Here is a 22,161-nt window from a genome sequence, read left to right on the forward strand (position 1 = left end):
CCTGAAGAAAAGCATCAAACCTTCCCTCCTTCAACACACCTATAGAAGGAGAATATAAAAATCTAACTGAGAAAACAGCAACACTCTGCTCACATTTCTCAACTTCTGCAGGCCACATTCAGCAGCAGCACACTCCAAGCAGCACCCTCATCCTTGCTCAGCTTGTCTCTACAATCAGACATCAAAACAACATTAAGCTGCAGCAGCTTTTCACTTCAGCACTGTTACAGTGACAACACTGAAATTACATAATGAATAAGTTTATAAGCACTGCCAGGCATTTAGATACAATTTGCACTTGTAATGATGCTAATGAGATACTGAACCACTACTGTAAAATAAGACGTTAATATTTTCTCCTGCCAAGACTTGAGCACTTAGAATAATTATTTGCAGACAAAAACAAACTAACCTCTCCAAACTATGTAATAAAGAAGATTTAAGATTTGGACTATGATACGCTTGATCAAAGAAGCTCTTATGTGTATTCTTTTAAACCAGTTTTACTATTTTTGACTATATGATTGCTTTGATAAGCACAATTACTCATCTTTCCTAATTTATAAAACTCAGCATAGCCTTCTGAAGACAATTCTCTACTGAAACTCTCTTGACTTTCTGTCATGTACACTGTCTGTTGGGAGGATAAGAGAAGTGGTGCAAGTGGAAGAGGTAAGCTGGATACAAAGAATAACATTACCTTCACAAGGACAGTCTGGCATTGGAATGTATTAAGCAGAGACATTGTGCATTCTCCCTTCTTGTAAGTTTCAAGATTGGACTGCATAAAGTCCTGAGTCTCTTGGTCTGGTCTCAGATCTAAACTCTGCTTTGAGCAGGAAGTTGGAATAGAAATGCCTTATAGCCCCTTTCAGCATGAATTATCTTGTAATCCCAAATAAGTCCACTAATTTTTGGAAACAAGGTATTTAAGTCCCTCAAATGCAGACTGCCCACGAGTGATGTGCATAGAAAACCTGAGTATAGCAACCAGGTTGCTTACTATGCTTTCCTCCTTATATTTTTATTTCCATTCCTACTTGATTAAATAATTAGTTCATTCCATTAATTTTGCTCAATTTTGTGCACTCCAAGAGAACTTCATATGATGAAAACACTGCAAGTTACATATCAATCTTATTATCAAACTATTTCTTTTTAGTACTGCCAGAGCAGTAGTTCTGAAATGGATTTAATTACAACATTCTCTTGAGACAGACAATACCTCACAAATCCAGCCTCCAGGTAAACACTAAACAAGCAACTGCCCCACATCACTGTTTTTAAACATACTGATATAGCTGAAAGGGTATGGATTTTGAAATACAGATTTCCTGCTTAATTTTGAAAGACCGCCCATTTGACCCCTGCACATTTTTACAGAACACCCCATGCTGCTGCACAAAACAATTCATGAGAAAACACAGAATAAATACAAAAATGTACACACAGAGTCTCAAGCTACACTTCATTTGCTTTTTCAGGACTGCTGTCTGATGATGCATAAAAAAAGGATAAAGAGCCCAGTTAAGACTTTTTTAACATAGCAGCAATACTAAATCTGATTTCCTTTGTAGTTTTACTGAATGATCAGTGTGAGGCAAATAGAAAATTGTGCTGAGCAAAGCTAACTAAAGAATTGAACAAATTAAGTATGTATCCAGAAAATGTGGTTAACAAAGTCTTTTACTTTCAGCCAGTTAAGTAGTATGGGTATCAACATGTACAAGAAGCCTGAAGACCATCAGAAGATTCAGATAACGAATTCCAATAATAAAAAACAATCCTGACCTTTTCATCATTGGTAGTAGACTCTGGATGAGGTAAAGGACTATCTTGATGAGTTGTCTCTACAACAGAAGGTTCTTCAATTTTGTTTCTTATAATTGGTGTTGCAAGAGGAGACAGATCTAGAGGCATCTAAAAGTAATAGTGTAAAAAAAAAATCACTAAAGAAATAAAATATGTAAGAAAATACAAGCATCTAAGGAGAAATATTAGCTTTATTATAATAATAACAGTGAGGTGCTGATGTTTGAAGATCTTGATGCAGATGTGTCAGCAGTCAAGCTACTTTTTCCAGCATCTGTATGAACACCAATTTTCACTAAGACTTTGTGCTTCAATTTCCATTGCCAGATTAAACACTCTTCTGAAGTTCTTCTTTCCCAAGATTCACAGGAGAGTTATAATTGAGGAAGGACAGCACTGAACTTAAAGGCTACACTTAGATACAATCCCTCTATAAATGACATCACACGCCGCTAAGTGTAAAATCTTAACTTCATTTTCAGAGTAGAAAAAAAGCTATGATGGATGGACTTGTCATTTCAAACTTGGTGCAGATAATAATTGCTGAAAAAGTTTTATATTGCTACACACATAAAGTCCACCAGAACATCTGAAATGCTGCAAAGAAATTCAGTTATAAAAATACTTAAAGCAGCGTATTGACTCGAAAACCCATACTACCATCTAACCTGTTGTCCAAACACATTTGAAAGACAGTTCCCCCAGAGCTCATATTCCACTATTATTCTGCTGGGTGCTTTTTTGCTATTTCATTTTAGTTTTCTTACTGAATAGGTTATTAAAAAGAAGGGAAAATTGCTAAAGGTGGAAACTTTCTGCACATTACAGCTGAATGTGAAACACTACAGAAAAAGCAAAACTATTTTAAAAAATACTTAGGAAGAATTGCTATTAGGGTAATTTTTTCTATCCCTTGCCATTCTTGTTTATTTATGTTATCAAAGATACACAGCACAACTGTGTTTCTTCTTGTCAGCCTGGAAAACTATTATCAATTTTAAAAGTTGTTGAAATGTTAATAACTGTAACCTCCTCCAAGAAAGTGGTGAATTACAAAGAAAGTCAAGTCAGAATAAAAAACAATTTGTTTTATCATTCACATGATTTCAAGAAAGTTACCGTACACCAATTAAAAAAGATTTGGCACAGTTGTGAGCACAAAGCAAAGGTGAGTTTTCATCAAGAACACGCAGAAATGAGTCCTGTTCACAAGTGCCTACTAAAATCTTTACTGAAACAGAGAGTAACCAGACACTGATTCTGTAAAGTCTACATACATGTGTATAAAAGAGACTTTACTTAATTTTTAATGTCACTGTCTGTGGAAGTTAAAGCATACAATCAGGCAAAGGTAAAATCACTCAAAGGGGACACAATAAAAATTTTCTTTTGCAGAAGTGTTTATACATTTGGGCCCTAAACTAGTTAGGGCTAGCAAGTTATAGAAGAAATAGGAGAAAGCATGTTTAAACTTAAGGACAGTTCCTCACAAAAGAACATTAAATGCTGAACAGAAACTGTAAATTCTGCTTAGATTTTAGTGTACTGTAAAAAAAAAAAAAAAGCAATGCAGATGTTTAAGTTGTGATCAGTAATTTCTAGGTAAAAATGATTATTTAACTGACAAAGCAAACACAATTGTTATCAAATTACTGACATTTCCAAATTTAGTGGTTGTGCTGAATCGTTATTTAATACTATTGTTTTCACTTCTTTCTTCTCAAATGTCTTTCTGCAAAATTCATTAATTTTCAGACTTTTAAAAATTATTTGGAGCCGAATGAAATTTCAATCAAGCTAATGGTGAACTTCAACAGATACACAGGCAAAATACTTAGAGAATTCAGACAAAATCAGTGTGTTCCAGTGCCCATTCTTCTCACGTAAACTAACCTGCAGAAGAGTAATCTTAACCTCTGTATTCTCCCCATAGAAGATTATACATGGGCAGCTGGCCAACAACTTCTGGTATAGTTTAAAAGACAACATATAAACTCAGATTTGCTTTTCTCAATTGAACAGCAGGACTGAAAAGAAAATTTACATGAACTTACTTTCTTAATGTCATCTTCAGAAGCCTTTTTAAACTCATTTTCAAAAGGGCTTGCTAATTCATTGAATAAGCCAACTTCTTCACAGTTCTTCAAGAATCTAGTTGGTGTTGGTGTCTGATCTGAAATTAAGTTTACATAAACCACACAATTTTAAAATACTATTTGAGAACACACACTTTGTAAATAATTTTCAAAGTAAAAGGAGACAGCACCAAAATATCAAGATATTGATTTGTAATTATAAAAACACACAACTTTTACTAAAAACTAGCCCAGGCTAACTAAATTACATTCAAAAAAATCTGAATTTATTCAGATAACTATTCATAAGCCTCAGTGAGTTTTATGCTACAAAGGATTTCTTCCAACTTAAAATCGATATGATACCAAGGAAATTTATACATTTAAGAAATCTGTATTTTGCCTACATAAAGATGATATCAATGGGGTTATTTACTTTAACTAGCTTTATAGTTGATGAATGTATTAATACTTCAAGCCATTTAGCAATTCACTTCAAAATTACTTCCCTTTTGTTCAGAAAACTAAATACATGAAAAGCAAGGGTATTTTTGTATGTTTAGGATGCTCTTAGTCAGTTAACTGTTAATTAAGTATTTATTTTGAAGACTGGTTAAAAGAACAAAACCTTGAAGATTTGTGCTGATTTTCGGATCATGTATACTCTAGTAACACTCTCAAAAGATGCAGCACATAACAAAAAGAATGTCCAAAGAAGTGCTTTGATACCAAGTATTTCGGTGCATTTATTGGGAATGAAAGTATAAACCCAAAATCTCATGGTTGTAACTGTACAGCAGTTCTTTTATCAGCCTTTCACAGAATTTGCTCATTTCAGACAGAATTATCTTCTCATTCCTTGCCAGCCAGCACCACACAGATATTAATAAAAAGCAGTTGCATTACAAAACATAGCAACATACGGGATTTACATTAATATGCTTGATTTTTGTAAGCCAACACTGTCATTTTCATAGAAAACTAGACTCTTGATTAGAAACAGGGAAAACTGTTTCATTCTGAAAAATACAGATGAGGGAAAGGAATAGATGATGTGGTTAAAAACACTGTTATGCCTTGAAAGCACGCTCCTTTCCGTCCTGCAGGAAAACCAGCCACAAGGCATACTCCACCTGCTGGAGACAAGTAGTTCAAGTTTGCAGACCGCTAACCCCTTACAGCGCTGGAAGGATATCAAAGATTTCTTCTGTCCACGTCCATCAACCACAGGGAGCTTTTCTCAAGAGCCAGTCAACTATAGCACATCACTTTGGTGAGCTAGCAGCCTCTAGTTTCAAAGGCAAGACCTACACAAAGGCTTTAATTTTTTTAAAAAGTGCATTCATAGCTCACAGACATTTCTTTCCTTCTTCTAATGTTGTGAAAATGAGAGTAATCAATTCCAAGTGTGTGAAACACGATAACAGGAGATATGATATTGTACAAAAGACTTCATTGGATCTTGTAATTGTAGAATTGAGCTGCAGTTCTAAGACTCCTGGCACCCTGCTTACTACTGCCTGAGGCAGTCCCAGAAGAGGTTTTCTATAAATTTACTATGTAAATTCCTCTATTTCACTACTATCACTGGGTCATCTGTTACAAAGTAACTTCATCTGAAATACCATTAGCATTATTATGTACATCTTCACTAATGTAACCAAGCAGTTATAACTACAGTTCACGTACTGAAATGTAGTTGCAAAGAGACAGAATGGCATCACAGTTTCGTTCTCACACACCTGATCAGGGACAGGCCTTCTTTCTTACGGTTTAATAGTTGAGAACTGTGTCTAGAATATCAAAATGTAACTGCCATTGTAACAGTAACTTCTTTTTGCCTCCTCGTCCTAGTAAGTTAGCTTCTTAAAACAAAGATACTCTGTAAATGTCTGAAAGTCTTCGCAACATCCATTTACACTGTTCTACCACCGAAAAAAACGTTCTGACTATAACTTTGCAATTAGCACGTGCTGTCTTCATTGAAGAGCTTTAAAGTACATTATGATCCCTTGGTGACTACTTCTGAGCCTGAACAAACAAAAAAGTTACTTACCACCATGAATTCAGAGGTGGAAATACAATAACAGTAGTTGGAATTTAAAAACACTTCAAATAATTACTGTTATCTTCCTTGTAGTTACTAACTCACTCTCCTAATGTCATCACAGCACATAAAAACATAACATATTTTAAATTTCAGGGACAAGCAATCCCAATTAAACTGTAAGCCTTAAATATGGTACAACCTAGTGACAGACCTGGTAGGCATAGCTTTTATTAGTGTTGGTTCTTATTGAACACTTACTACACAATTTAATCAATTATTAAAGTATTGATATCCGGAAAAAAAATTTATCATGTATCAGATCTAAATAAAAGTTAAAAAGCAGATTTTAAGAAAGTTTAATAATACAGGAAAGCATTTACAAAACACTTTGCAGACAACTACAATGAAGAAAATATTTTGGTCTCACAACGCACATCTACTCATTAAGTACAGAAAACAGACCAAAATGAACACACATTCCACCAGAAAAAATGAACAAACTAGTTATGAAATTCTATACTAACCAGCCACGATGACACTATCATTACGAGCCGGACCAAATTTCAGTGTCATCTCATGTTTATGTTTATGGACAGCCAAATGATCCTCATTGGTAAAACGCTGCGGCAGAAAATGTTAAGAAATGTAATTTTGAATACAAACACAGTAAATACAGTTCTACAGAAAGTCACTTTCATAACACGTAAAACAGTTGTTACTAAGTTAATAGACAACTCTTTGGAATATCTTACTTTGTTGGTCAACAGTACCAGCAAAAATATGACAAAAGTCAAATAATGTTCACAGTACCCAAACAGCAACAACATCAGCAAAATGGCAGTGTAAGTACCTGCAGTCATCAAAAGTCCACAGTAACATTTCAGAGTACTGCAGACTCCCATTAGCAAACAGCCATTCTCTATGCTAACAGATCTTGGCAATGTTTAGCAATTATCACTATTTGATATTATTGTTTGGTTTATCACAATTATGAGAATTGATCTGTAATCACAAACACAGACTTACTGTATTTAATAGTGTAATAACTGAATAAAATGTAACTCCTGCCCCTTACAGGTTTCTAACATGAAGCAGACGGAATGGGAAATACTGCTATATCATCAAACCACTGAAAGGCTGTAAATTATTAAAACTTATCAGCATTTAAAAAGCTCCCAACTTTTCAGAAGTGTCCCAGCAGTGTTTTGCATACTCTTCCACAATTTAGTGTACACTCTATGAAGGAAGCAGCAAGCAGATAAACTATGCACTGTACAATATATATATATTTTTTAACTTGAAACTTGCTATGCCTCTTTGATTGCGAATAAAGATAGTGATTCAGCTGAGATACTCTAAGAAAAGTCTTCCCAAAATGTATATTTCTACATTCAATGAAATATTCTAATTCTTACTTTTCTTTGTGAACATCTGGAGCCCACATAGAATGGCCTGAGTTGAAAAGGACCTCAAAGATCATCTAGTTTCAACCGTACTGCTGTGGGCAGAGTCACCAACCAGCAGACCAGGCTGCCCAGAGCCACATCCAGCCTGGCCTTGAATGCCTCCAGGGATGGGGCATCCACAACCTCTCTGGGCAACCTGTTCCAGTGCGTCACCATTCTCCAAGTGAAAAACTTCATCCATAACATTTCTGATTTTTCCCCAATCACTTAAGTCACTCCACATATAACTTGTAAGAGATACCCACCAAGCACCGCCTCTCAGAAAACCATATAGAAAGCTTAACTGACCTCCAAGCATTGTCTTTAGAATATTTATGTGAGAAGGAACACGCATACATGGAGTCGAGAGGAGATTTAAAAATGCGAGATTACTGAAAAACAGTGCAATACAGGCCAGGCTCTTCTGCTAGGACTCTGCTTGCCAAGGGTTCCAAATGCCACTATCCACAGCTCCCGTGTCTTATCTCTAGATACACCCTAAGGCAGGGATACCGTTATTCTATCACACTACAACTCAAACACACCTCTACGTCCTACTACATGACACAGACTTATTTGGAAGGAACAGGATCTCTATTCTACAGCATGATCTGGCATCTGGAGAAGCTTTGCCCATTCCCTGAGACACAAATTTCACTTTCCTCCTTCACTTGAATAAAGGATTGTTGTAGCCCCACGATGCATCTTCTATGAGATTGAGTTCTGACAGCTTACATCAAAATTGGATTCAGACAGGGTGGGGACAAACATGTTGCTTAGAAGAAGGCATTCAACTCCTACTAATTCTGATGTCTCTGAACATACAAGACATGGTAAGAAATCTGAGTCCTTTCCCACTCTAAATACAAAATGCTTCATTAATGTAACATTAATGCTGTCAGTCATCATAAAAAGCTATCTTTTCAGAACAAGAATGAAAATATTTTGACCTCAAAATCAAATCAATTCAAGTGCATCACTAGAATGGAAAAAAAAAATGCAGCCAGTTTAAGGAATTGGTTCTATACAAAGGCAGCAGGAATGTCAACCTCACGCAGCAGATAATGTAAACTCACTCATTTTCAGGTTACTGAATTGAAAGTGGTAAGACAAATTTTAAGTGACCATGTATTAAAGCATTCATTAACTATTTTTGTTGTTGTTTTCTGCTCATTTAGTGCTACTAAACACAAATCCTGCAAGTCTCACTGTGAGCTCCTCATTAATGTTGAAATATACTGAAAAATGTAGGTTACCTGCACAACTATTGCACACATTTTTTCATGAAAACAAATAAGACTGGGCAAAAAAGGAAATTGTCTTCATTATATGGTTAGTATTTTTCTGAATAAACTGAGAATTTAAATGCTAGAAATTCTTGCTGCCACCAGCTTTTCAGCAGAACTGGAAAGATGGGTACTTCCTACCAATTAAGTTTCTTCTCTTCATTCTCTGGAAACATATTTCACTGTTTTACTTTTACTCAATCAATGTTAACAACTTCAAGTCAGACCATTACCTGGCCACATCCAGGGGCAGTGCATAAAAAGGGTTTGTCATCACTCATATTCCACAGGTCGTTGTGCTACCTGTATTAAAATGACAGTGGGAAGCATTTTACAAACACTGCAGCAAATTATCAATATATCAACATCCATGGGAAATTTTAATATTCTACAAGCAAGAACTTCTGCCTTCTAACAGCACTAAGAATCTAAATACCCAGCATATGAGTAGCATCTGGACTACAAACTCTCTAAGTTTGTAGCCAAAATCAAATTGAGACAGATTTTAAATGTGCAACTCAGTTGGAAAGACAAGTGTTTGTACACAATGTCACCAATTGCAAAACATTTATGAAAACACAGTAAGACCATTTGTTTCTGAAACAAAAATATCTTGTAATAATTACCCAATTCCTTCCACCCCCTGCCAAGAAAAGAACAAAGCAGCAGATAAATAATGAGGACTGAGTGCCAACAAATGAAAGTGGTTGGTTAGATAGTTTTTTTCATAATCACGTAAACTTTTTCATAATCATCTATTTTTTTTTTCCCTCACTCAAAGCAAAGCTACCACATAGCCCATTACAGACTCTTTTAAAAACATAACTGCAAAACACACATATACTTTAATAACATCTCAGCCATATAACTGAATCACCAGGAAGCTAAAAAATATTTAAGAAAGAATTAATGGACACTATTCTAATTTACGCTGTTTTGCTTCCTCATCAAGCATGCTGAAACACGTACCTGTCAGATTTCACACATAAATCTGTTTCATAGGGCAAACTATCATATCCTCCTTTTCATGGCAATGAACTGTAATTGAAAGAAGATATTAATTACCATGCTTGTTAAGTATACAATAAACCACGATTTTGTAAAGATACATGATATAACGTCCATCCTTCATAACTCAAACAAAAAACACTACAGCTTTGCCAAATGAATCTTTTACCTCAACAGATCCACTTCTTTAATTTTACTTCTCTCAGACATTAAAAGCTGCTTCTACAATTAAATTTTTTGGACAAACTACATGATTGATATTTTTCTTGTAAAAAAAAAAACCAAAAACCTAGAGTCCTTTATTTTTTAAGTGAGAACTCCAACACTAAAAGAAAAATCAGTCCACAAATTAACCTTAAAGCTACAAAAATCCTAATAGTTTCAGAGACTTGCTGAGGAGAATTAAAATACTGAAGAACTAACATTTTATCCAATTAATTTTTTCACAGCTGGAGGGATGCAATACATTTTTTTTCTTCAAATAAGCAAAGATGATCTTCATATTTCAGATGCTCTAAGATAAGGTATTCTAAAGCATGCAGTGAAGCTTTAGGTAAAGAGAATAAAGAGAAACACATTGTTTGCACTCACATCAGAGCAAGGGAAACAATTTCAGACAGATCTGCTGTCAGACACTCCTTTCCACCTTGCTAAGAGCAAGACATTTCTACCCCATACTTGGAAATCAGTGTGGTCATCTACTTGAATCTTTCATGATACCAGTACAAAGAAGAATTATAATTCCATCAAGTATCAACAATGCTGTATTAACTTATTAGAAAATGTGGTCAAGGTAGACCCGATAAGCTGTGGACAGCAGGTGTAACTGTCCTTCATCTCATCATTATCAACTCTCTGCTCCTGAACCATTTGGCTGGAAGTTCTCTCAAGTTCATTCTGGGCTCGGCTACTTTTTATGCTTTCCTGGCTATTGGTCCTTAGCACAAGCTTTTCCTTCAACCTCTTCCTTTCTGGTTCTAGCAAACCAAAATTAATCCACTGGCATAGTATGTCTGCTCTGATTGTGTTCTGTGTTAGGGAAGAACACAACTGGGTGGGATAAGAGAAAGGAGAGTACATTTCTCAACTACATTTCTCAACAGGCAAGGTGGTATCGCCCTACTTTGGGAAGAAGGGACACAGATGGGATTGGGTCAACCTGTGTTGGACAGTGCACAAGATCTGTACGTGGATGCTGTAACATCAATGACTCAAAATAACAACAGTTCAGGGACAATGCACATGTAAAAACATTATATTGTCACATCAGAGATAAGTGATGAGCAAATAATCCCATTATTGAAGTTATCTCATTTTTAAGTTCAAGTAACAGGAGGAGAAGAAAAAAAAAAAAAGAAAAGAAAGCACCAATGCAGCTAACTAGCCAGGAGATGACAAGCCCTGTTAGCCCCTCTGTGGGTTCCCCCCCAAAAGGAAACACATTCATCTTTAAGTATGGATATTTATATAAGTATCTAACAATGTTAGTTCTGACCTGCGCTTGGTTTGATGAATAAATGTCTTTGTGACTAACAATCACAAACAAAACAAATTCATGACCACTCTTCAGGGGGAGAGATGAAAAGGTGCAAGGCTTCGGAGGCTGCTTAACTATCTTAAGAATACCATTTACCACTAGAGACAAAGCAGTTCAAGTAAGCCTAAGCAAATCATCTAAGACATAATACCTGAGAAATTTGTATGTGTAGAGGACACATTATCTGATCCTTCTGCCTAAGATGAACAGTAAAACCTACTGCATAGAATTTTGGATATTACTTTAAAGAGGAGAGCCCAGTGTCCTTGGCTATGGGCACCAAATAGCAAAGAAGCAAATCTTGGAGAGAGAGAAAGAGAGATTCCAGTGTCACTTCTAAATATATACATTCAACAGAATGAGGATTCTGAGACTGAGATCACAAGCCAAGAAGAGACGACTGGCTGCCAGAACCTTTAGATTCCTTGGCACTAACAACTCAGGGAAACATTCATGTCCTACAGACAAGATGCCAAAGCAAATCAAGGAGAGAGATTGCTCCACCAGTCTTTGCAAAGAATTCATAACCTGTCTCAAGGTTCTGAAGTGGTGAAATATTTACTGCACTGTTACAACTGTAAACATGGTACTATCAACATTAAAGAGTATTAAGAATGTCATCATGGGCAAGTTCAATATTCACGACTTAGGTTTCATGACTAAGGTTGTTCTCAATGAAGCCTTAGGATTCCACCTTTATATTATCTGGAATTTAAATAGACACTGAGAGGTCATCCCCCTGAACACCGTACCTTTGTTCAGCTATGTAAAGCAGATGTTTTTATTATGGGTTCATACAGGCAGGGACAGACTCCTTTAGGTCTCAAGAGGAATTAGCTTTGTTAGATCTTGATCGTGAGGCAGCACATACTTAAATGCAACTGCAATATACACACAATTACATATTATAAACAAAAAGTTATTTCTTTAACAAACCAAAGGTGTATTATTTTTCTCCTAAAAGACAAAGATTTTGATGAACTAAGGGGCACACACAACACTCTAACTGTTAATACAGCTTACACGAATCTTTGAAAGTGCATAGTATTAGTCACAAAAAATCTACTACACCCACACTGTTAGCATTTTTTTTCCCTTAGGTCATAAACTGTAAAGATTAATTTTTTTCCTGTGTGCCCATTGACTCTTTTAAAGGAATATTACCAAAATATGCATTTGCATATTAAGCAGTCACCAGGTTTCACATTTTAGGAAGCACATTTTGGGAAGCCTGAAATTTTTGACACCCTGCTTATAAAGAAAAAGAAAACAAAGTGGTGTCCTCTTCAATAACTTCATGGAGAGAAACTGGAAACAAATTCATATTCTGAACTTTCTGTTACTTGTTTGCAAACTACAAGGCATTCTGAGAGATAATGCCTTGTAAAGAGATTCCAACTAACATCTAGAGAGAAAAAAAAAGTCTCTTGAAGTGCTAAATTTTTGGAACTTAAAAGAGAAAAGAAGTTCACTCACCCATTCCAGCAAGACCTTGGACATTATAAATCTAAACAGCAACCAGATCTGACAGGATGGGAAAACAAAGGGCTCACATTCATTAGTCTAGCCACACCAGTAAGGATTGTATTTACCTATTACAGAGACAAATGCAAAGCTCACACCTAGAACAAAATTATTCCATGCTACACTGCAGGCTGAGGGCCAAATGATTGTCAAGCAGCCTTTGGGCAGAACTTGGATCTCCTGGTGGACAACAAACTGAATACAATTCATCAGCAAATCACTTGCAGCACCAAAAGCTACCAGCACACTGGGCTGAATTAGAAAAAGCATAGCAAGCAGATCAAGGGAAGTGACTGTTCTCCTTCACTTGGCATTCAGGGAGCTGCAGCTGGAGTACTGTGTCCAGTTTTGAGCCCTCAAAACAAAAAAGATAACCAACTCGAAGAGAAACCAGTAGGGGCCCACCAAAACACTTATGGGGCTGGATTATTACGTTCAAGAACAGTAAAAAGGAGCCAAACCTGTCCAGCCTAGAAAAGGAAGGCTAAGGAAAAATCTACTTTCCTTCTAATGCTATCTACTGTGCTACTATAGAGAGAACAGATTCAGATTCTTGGTAGTGTACAACAAAAGAATGAGACTCAACATCTTTGGAACAGCTTTAGAAAACTCCAGGTGGTTAAGTTTATGGCCCACCACCTGAAACTGTAGATGCTATGCTAAAACAAACAAACAAGAAACAAACAGACATCAACAAAAACCAACACAAAAAAACATCCTTTGCCTGCCTCCTCTCTTTCTTCTGCATTTTTGTGCACTCTGGTTTCAAAAGGCTATTGGAGACTGACTGCTCTAAGAGAGCACACCACAACAAAAAAAAAGAATTAAAAAAATACGTTCTCCCTAAATACCAAAAGAATAATCCTACATGCCATCTTGACAAAAATGTTCCCCATCCAACACAATGAGAAATAAAGTATGTAAGCTTCAAACCTAATGGCCAGAGATGAATTATAGGCACTTTTGTTTGCTAGCCAGGTAACAAGCAAAAAAACCTTGTTGCATAGAAAAAAAGAAGACAGCTCTTGAAGTGATTCAGTTTGAATTTGAACCTCCAGCCTCAACTTTAATTCTTCAGATGAACCAAATACTCCAATTAAAGAATTCTTATTATAGTCCACTGAAGTACAACATTCTTCTACAAGCCTTGCTACCCTGCCTTCTCTCAGAAAGACAGAGAAACCTGTAGATTCTCAGTGTAATTCTCAGGGAGAAACAGTATCAGAGATGAACATGGGAACAGCATCAAATAATCTCAGCAGTACAGACAACTTTAATCACAATACAATCTCTCATTTTTGCTGTTCATTTGCTCCACATTTCAACACAAAGATAAACCAGAATGGTTTGAAAGCATTTAAATGTCCTAAGTCTCATCACTTTTGGAAAGCAAGCAATGAAGTAAATTATATACTTGTAAATAAATACAATCAGTTAAAATGCATTTAATATAAAGCAAAATAAGTACAGTAGCATTTACAAATAATTTACTGACATCTAAATAAGCACTGACAGCGTGCTTATTTAAAAAAAATAAAGGTGTTCCCATAAAACATCAAACCAGGATTAATCTAAACGTCACAAAACAGCTTCAACAATCATTTGTATATTTTTAATCAGATTTCAAGTAAATACCTCAAGTACACTTTCAAGAAGCTATTATTGCTTCTTCTGAAGCTTGCCTGTAAAATACCTTCCTGTAGACAGCTTATAAGAAAAGGCAACCACAGACTTGACCAATGTCTCGATGGCTTATTTTAGTGGTAAAGGTTCTTTTGTTTTCTCTCTTAATTCCCCCATACAGCAGAAGCACGGAAATCTCAACTGACACCTCAATTCAGTTTTTTTTCTATTAGACATTTAAATAGTTGTTTAAAATGTATACACGTACATTAACAATCCCTGCAAAAATACCTCCAAATTTGCTGAGCAAAGTCATTCACACATGTCTATAAAGATTTGTCAGACTTGCTGCTGCTAAAGCCTCTCAACATTACCAAGCACGCTGGATGCCAAAAGACCCTTATGCCCTAACTTGCTCATCAGCTATGCAAACTTACCCTGCAATTTCTTATTCTAAACCCTGTAGCAATAGACTGCTCTCTTGTAATTTCAAAGCTGACACAAACAGCATGGAAGAAGACACCCTTAAAGTGAATCTAAGATAGGATCTGCTGAGAAGACAACTGTAAACAAACAAAATCTGGTAGGCAAAAAACCCAACAACGCTACTTCACAATTCCTCTGCTGCACAGAAAGCAAGAAGAAACGCACATTCCGGCAGGTGTCAACCCATTCCTCAATTGGACAGCCCACAGAGGACAATCTGAGCCTACCAGCTACTGTAAGAGCTGATTGATCTACCACTGCTTGCATGTGTTGCAAACCCAAGTCTTGCAGCTTGGTGACCCTTGCATACGGCTCCATCTCAAGAAACAGCTATACATTCTTGTTCAAAAAAAATGAGAAAGTGGGACAAAACACAAACTGGGCTTTTGTCATGAAGTAGAGTTATGGTAGCCTATCAGCATTAAGGATCTCCTAAGTGTGTACCTCACAAAGTGCTTAAGTCAAAGCATCAGAGATGTATTTTCCTACAGATGTTTGCATTTTCTCAAGACTAATCACGCACACTAAACATTTCTTCTTATTCTTTACATTTGATCTGGGATTGCATCCCTTTTTATCGCACAATAAACTCTGACTGTATACAGAGTTAATAACTCTTAGTAGCCTTTAATGTAGATCTCATCGTAGTAAGTAATTGCTTTCACATTAGGCTTATAAGATCTTACTTTAAAGTTCCTATAAAAGAAAAGTGAAGCATAAAAGAGCAAGGGCAAAAATTATCAAAGTCTTCATCGACTCATGAGTTCTACTTGAGGTGTGTAAGTTCTTCATCTCCTTGTTTGCATTTAAGGTCAAGTGAACTGACTTTATTCGTGCATTAAAGAATAACATTCTCTGAACAGGTATTGAAGAGAGAATTTAATAATTTGCTTGGCCTACACAAAAATTTTAGTAGAGATGCTTCTTTAGATAAAAAAAGAAATAGTTGTTTTTCTTTTCCAAACTTAACAACTGCAAAATTAAAAGAGCTGGCTCTCATGCAGCCAAGCAAGTCAATGCAAATCAAAATAAACAACGGGTTCTTCTTATACTTTTGATACCTGACAACAGCATCAAATTCCATATATCTTAATCATCTCTAATGTTTAATACTAAGTTCTAAAATTTTCTACAGGGGCACTCAGACTTGCAAATTTTGCTTTCAGGAGAAACCAAAAGTTTGTGCGTAGAATTTACCACTTAGTAAAAAGTTAAAGTCAGCATTTGGATTTTAGAATAAAAGCCATCACTTCACTTACCTAGAAGGACTGGAACAACTTCTTTTTTTTTCTTTTCAGTTTCCTGTATGCAAAAAAAGAAAAGTGAAGCAGAAGTGGTGTAATTAATATTCACCATTACAGACCGCTTTCAGAAGCGTTCTGACTGACTGCTTTTTCTGTCACGCCACCACGGAATTTAACATTTCTAACAAATGAAAGCTGAAAAATGAACAGACTGAAGGAGGAAAAAATCGGAAAAAAAAAATATAAAAAAAACAATTCTCCTTAAAAAGGAAGTAGAATCACTAGCAAGCAGATTCTGTAACAGAATCAGTAGATTCTGGAAGATAACTACAGGCTGTAGTGCCGAGTTTTTAAAGGACGCGAACCTCAAGAACTGGCCAAGAGGAAAACGGGAGCTCCTTCTTCAATACTGCCACTCTACTGCTTAGTAGAGCAGTTGTTCCACTTCCTTGAAGTCACGGGGTCTCTTTCAGAGAGTTCTAGGGAGGAAGAAGGCAATGCCTGTTGCAATAATGTTTCTTCTTTTAAAAACAGGCCTAATGTTGACGCTGACAGTTACCTGTCTATAACTGACATCTAAGACAAACTGAGGAAGGTATAGAATTCAATTCAAATAACTAAGAGTAAGAACATCTGGATAAGAGGAAAAATGTGTGCGAAGTGAAGATGATTGACTTAACAATCTCAAATGAGAACAAGAAATCCACTGGCCAGCTAGTCACATGCACGGAAACAAACCAATGAAGTTACTTCGGTTTTGAAGAAGGAGCAAACTTTTTGCATAAGAAAGGACAATTCTGGTAAACCAGGAGCACTGATGGAAAAGAGACATGACTAGACCTAACAATTCCTGCTGGCTGAACACAACAGCTCCAATGTCAGCTGCCTGGCTTGGATATTTCTCAGAGGGCTTGGATTAGTGGAAGCTTGTGCCACGTGAATACAGCTCTTACAGACAAGTAGAAAGTCAGGGAACCCTCAGAAAGGAAATATATAGGAATTAATATTCCCCAGATCTTTCTGCAACTTGTTTAGCAAGATATTAGCTTTTACGCCTTCACCAGCTCAATTACCTAAGTGTGAAAGCTTTAATACTGTCCATCACCTAACAGACATTATAAATCTAGTTTTTGCAACTTTATTTTCAACAAATTAAAAAAAAAATCTTAACAAACGTACTTCATTTTTACAGATCCTATCCTTTGGGTACCTAACTGCACACAATAATTAAGGGTTTGGTTTAAAATCCTTAAATATACCGAGGACTACACCACTGAAGCACTCTCAAAGCTCATTAAAACAGTGATGTATTTTTTTCCTATAAGCAACAAGGTAAATGACCACTGGCATTCACCCAGAAATGGAAACACGCTACATTGTTCCCATTAACTTACCCAAGACAATCTCCAGTCTGAACTAGAGCTAATAGAAAAGTTCTGAGGTCGAGCTCCTGCTGAACAGCAATTGACACAAAAATCAATCAGATACAGTACGGCACCAACTTGAAACAAAAATATGAGCTATTGCATAGTTATAAAGTATCGACTTGTATTTCTATCACTAGCTACATTCAGGGTCTCAGGGTGCACACTATTGATTTGAAACAAACACACTTAAGCTACGCAGGACATGATAACTTGAAGTCTATTCATTATTACAGAGAGAAGTTAATGCTACTGAATCATGTTTAGTCCTCTAAAAACACTCAGTGCATTATTTTAATACTGAAATTCTAAATCATTTTTAAATGTTGCAAAAATAAGAGAAATTTTGAATGTTTGTAAAGTTTCTTGGAGCATTTGTAAGTTTAAAAAAATTGATGGTGGAGGGAAAGAAAGAATAGCTGATGAAAGGAATTTCAGGCAGTAGATGGCCCCAATTAATAAGATTAAAAGAATAGCTTATTTCAGTCTGCTCAATGCTGTCACAAAAACACAAGAGAAGTAGCATGAAAACAAAAATTATTCATCAAGTTATGCATGATTAATTCAGGACCTGAAAGCACTTTATGTTTTACACTGCACAGTTAAGAATCTTCTGGAAAAAGATGTACCGATGTTTGTATTTCTAAAATTCAAGTGAGGATGGAAATCCAACTACACACAGAAAAAGATCAAAGACCCAACTAGCTGCTTAGGTGTCAGCATGCACTATCAACTGCAAAACAAACTCATCACTGAGTTTTTTTGAAAGCAACTTCACCCCATGTGCACACGAAGTTTTTTTTAATTTATTTCTTTAGATGCATGATAAAAAGCAGTTTATAACAAAGCTGCTGGGTTTTTTTTGTTTTTTGCTTTTTTTTCAATAAGGCTTCAATTGGCAAGTAAGTAAAAGAGAATCCGAGCGAACACCACTAGTTTGTGCTTCTGAAATGATGCCTGTAACCAGGCTTTCATTAACAGAGAATAACTGATGGTTCATTAGGAGCCTGAAGACACCACACTGAAAATGAAGGACCACAAAGTTTTCCTCATCCTATGATCCAAAGTTGAACGGAGCATCTAATGCACACACAGCGGTTACTCAACCCTAACTTCAAACACACTTGCTTTTTTCTTTTTTATCTTTTTGTCTTTTCTTGTGTTTTAATCAAGTCTATGTGACTTTACACTCAGCAAGAGCTTGAGAGAAGAGATTCACAGCTCTGAATACAGCATGACAAGGTGACAACAAAGACATTCTAAAAGGCACAAGAGAAAGGAGAGGTGGGAGAAAATCCACTTCGCATTAGCTGTTTGCAAAGCAGCAGATGATTCACAATTTCCTGCTCTAGTAGAGTATTTTATCCCACTATGAAGCAAGTGACAGCACCTTTATTTGAAGAGAAGGAAACTCGCCGATGTAACCCCCACCTAACACCGGGGTGCAGGAAGACTGCAGCACGAACAAAGCTACACGACGCCACCCGTACCCCAAACCCACAAACACACGGCACGGGGGCACGAACATCTGTGCCCGAAACACCGTGCAGCCATCAGTGCCTGAAGGCCCGCGCCGTGCCGCTTGTTTTTAATCCGCTGACACCTCCGGTGCCCTTTCATTAGGATAACCCCGGAGGCACAGGCCGCGGCACCGCCCGCACAAGAGCCGCTCGCCCCCCTCCCCACCGCTGAGCCCGAGGCCCCCCCCGGAGCCGCGAACGGACGCGCAGAGGCCTCCCCCTCGGGGCCGGGGCTCAGGCCGAGTCCGGGGCCGCCGCAGGCGAGGGGAAAGCCGGCGCAGCCTCCGCCCCGCCGCCCCCGCCCGCTCGGGCCCTACCTGCGGCGGCGCCGGGCGCCCTCCTGCCCGGCTCTAGGGGCGGCGGGAGCCTCAGGCCGCGTTGGGGGAGGGGGCTGCGGCGGCGCGGAGCCGCGGCGCCATGTTACCGCCTCCCGGGAACCCCCGCCTACCGCTCGGCGGGGTCGCTCCCTCCCTTCCGCCCTCGGGGCGCTCCCCGCGGCCCAGACCCGGGCGCGGCCGGCGCCTCTCCCGGCCGCGCCGCGCTCCTGTTTACAAACTCACCCGGGAACGCGGGCCGCGCCGCACATGAAAGGCCGGGTCCCCCGCAGGCTTCCGTCACTTCTCGCGAGAGCGCCGCCGACATCTCCGCGGGCCCAGTGGAACGCAGGTCACGTGGTGCAGAGGGGCGGGGCGAAGGGCGGAGACGCCGCGGGTTTGGTGCCGCCGACGGGGCGGGCGCGGCTGCCTGTGTGGCCGGAAGCGGCCGGTGTCCGGGTGTGGCCGCGGCTAAGCGGGTGCCGCGCGGTGCGCGCGCGGATGGGTGACCGCACCGAGCACGGCGGCGGCTCCGAGGCAGATAGGCGCGACGCTTCCGTCCGGCGTTCAGAGCAGTTACAGCCCTACTCCTTCTTGCTAAGGATGTTCTTGTTCCAGTGTCCGCATCCAGGCAGCACACGTGCCAGGACAGCCAAGCCGAACAGCGCCCGGCCCACCCGGCAACACGGCTCAGAGGACTTCCACAGAAACTCACCCTCGAAGTCTGTCCTGCAGGGAGCTGCTGCAGGGGCTGTGCTCGGTGACATTGCTCCAAGCACATCACAGCCAAGCCTTGGGATAACCAGACCTTGCAGGAGCTCTATTCAACATATGGCATCTAACACTACGAATAACAAAAAAGCTTCTTTAAAAGGAAGTATTTGTACCAGTAGCATAATCGAATTCTACAACATTTAATTACATTGTTTCCCTGAATTTGGACAAGAAAATAAAGGATACTTCATTTTTTTGTAATTGCTTTGTTGGCCCTGTACTGCACTGGAAATTTTTTTTTAAGATACAGTAGGATAGAAAAATCCCCTCAACACCACTTAATTTAAGGCAGAATTACTCCTAAGTAAGAATTGTAAATGGCTCAAATGTGAGATGCTACAGAAAGGAATAGATCTTACTCCTCTATGCAGCTAAAAGTTTCCCTCACAAAGCACCTAAGAGGACAATACTGCCAATGAGGAAGATAACTTCCTGCATGAAGGCTTGTTTCCATGTTTTGTAAAACCATGATTTGTCTAACAATGAGATCCAATTAATCCAAATTTGGCATTACTTTACTTTTATAATTAGCAATTTTGGACCGTGTTCAGCAGCATAAGAGCTATTAAAAAAAATAATAATAATCAGTCAAACCTGGAGAGATGCTACTACTAGGACAGGTCGCACATGTGAAGTGCATGCTGCCTTTCAGACAAAGCTTATCATAGGGATCACACTGACAGCGTGAGCCACAATGGAAAAGATAGGATGTTCATTCAGTAATTGCCATGATTTGGGCAGCTTCCTTATTGAAGTTCCAGAATAGCTAGCCAGAACTTCTCCCTATACTAACCACACAGCTAAACCTCAAGAAAGTCTCATCATACACAAAGATGAGCTTTAGGCTAGAATTCTAGTTGTTTACTGCCTTTCATCCAAAGCAAATGCACTGCATGTCATCTCTGTAACAGCTTATGAGAATAAATTATAATAAGTGCATTTAAAAAAGGACCAACACTGTGTGAGCACAACCACAGATGATAGCTACAACATGCTTTACCTCCTACTATCCCCTCCAAACCAAATCATTTCCAGACCTAGTCATACAGGGTAGTACTACTAACACTATGCTAGATCTGAGTGTTTGAAGGTGCTACATGCTTTACTCTCAAACCTGAGTAAAATCAGCAGTTGCTTTCCATACTTACAAAGCAGCTTTTAATCCTTCCACAAGGATGACTATTTCCTCTGAAGAACATACAGAGGAAGAAGCCTCTTACGCTGCGTTCAAGTTAGGCTAAGCAGATACATATTTGGTATATAAGTTCAAATTAAAACAAAGAATCTACCTGCGTACTGCACCCATCAGAGCCACAAGTGAAGGACAGGCTAGTTACAGCTCGTAGTAGGTAAGATAGGAAAGCAAAGCTCATAAGCTTGTTCACCTTATTCCAAAGGTCAGTTTATAGTTGTTGAATGATCAGATTTATTATTTAATATTCAAAGCCACCCAACCAATTAGTATACAGTAGCACACAGTACGTTGCTGTAAATGCAGACAACACCTTAAATGCACTAAGGTTGTTAGAAGATAGAAACCATGAGAAGCAAAGCTTGCAGTGCAGACATTTTGTTACTAGAAGAGCTTGGATTCTAGTATTAAAAAATTAGATAGAAAACATTTCTTTACTATATCAGGAAGCTGGACATTCCCCCTTTTAGTTAGGTAATGCCAAGAATGCTGTAATTAAGTAAGAGTATAATGCCCATGTGCCACAACTAAAGGCTTTGGAACAATGTCAACCAATAGTTTAGTTCAACCTGGATACTGATCAGAACCAAGCAGAAAGCTTTTACTAGAGTGATCCAAATTCATAGTGGAACAGACAACAGATACAAACAGAACTTCCTTATTGCTGTTTGAGGATTGTTTAGCTCATTCTACCATGGGGTGCCAAAACTCCATGCGCCAGCTAGTTAGGGGATAGGAGGTGGAGAACACCACAAAATCGTGCACAGAAACAGCTCTGGATAAATTTGATATAGGTTAAGGAACAAGGCCAGAAGTATAACTCCTCACACTTTGTCAATGCATCCTT

At 38.2% G+C, this 22,161-nt stretch overlaps 1 protein-coding gene across 4 annotated transcripts in view; it reads right to left on the bottom strand.

The window, feature by feature from the left end:
• Positions 1-19,694, bottom strand: part of ATF2 (activating transcription factor 2) — a 50,531-nt gene extending 30,837 nt beyond the window's left edge. For 2 of the 4 annotated variants that reach the window (XM_042874393.1, XM_042874391.1), the window contains exons 1-7: positions 19,595-19,693; positions 16,106-16,148; positions 9,638-9,706; positions 8,902-8,971; positions 6,462-6,558; positions 3,867-3,985; positions 1,792-1,920 (exon numbers count right to left, since the gene is read on the bottom strand). In XM_042874393.1, the coding sequence (XP_042730327.1) occupies positions 1,792-1,920; positions 3,867-3,985; positions 6,462-6,558; positions 8,902-8,949 (393 nt within the window). In that variant the 5' untranslated portion in view covers positions 8,950-8,971; positions 9,638-9,706; positions 16,106-16,148; positions 19,595-19,693. Of the gene's footprint in view, positions 1-1,791; positions 1,921-3,866; positions 3,986-6,461; positions 6,559-8,901; positions 8,972-9,637; positions 9,707-12,689; positions 12,709-16,105; positions 16,149-19,594 lie in introns of those variants that run through there. The other 2 variants (XM_042874394.1, XM_042874392.1) reach the window with 2 other exon arrangements.
• Between the last annotated feature and the right edge of the window lie 2,467 nt (positions 19,695-22,161).

This window comes from Lagopus leucura, unplaced genomic scaffold, assembly GCF_019238085.1.
Source record: "Lagopus leucura isolate 7727_CA_CO unplaced genomic scaffold, USGS_WTPT01 Super-Scaffold_100012, whole genome shotgun sequence".
NCBI lineage: Eukaryota > Metazoa > Chordata > Aves > Galliformes > Phasianidae > Lagopus > Lagopus leucura.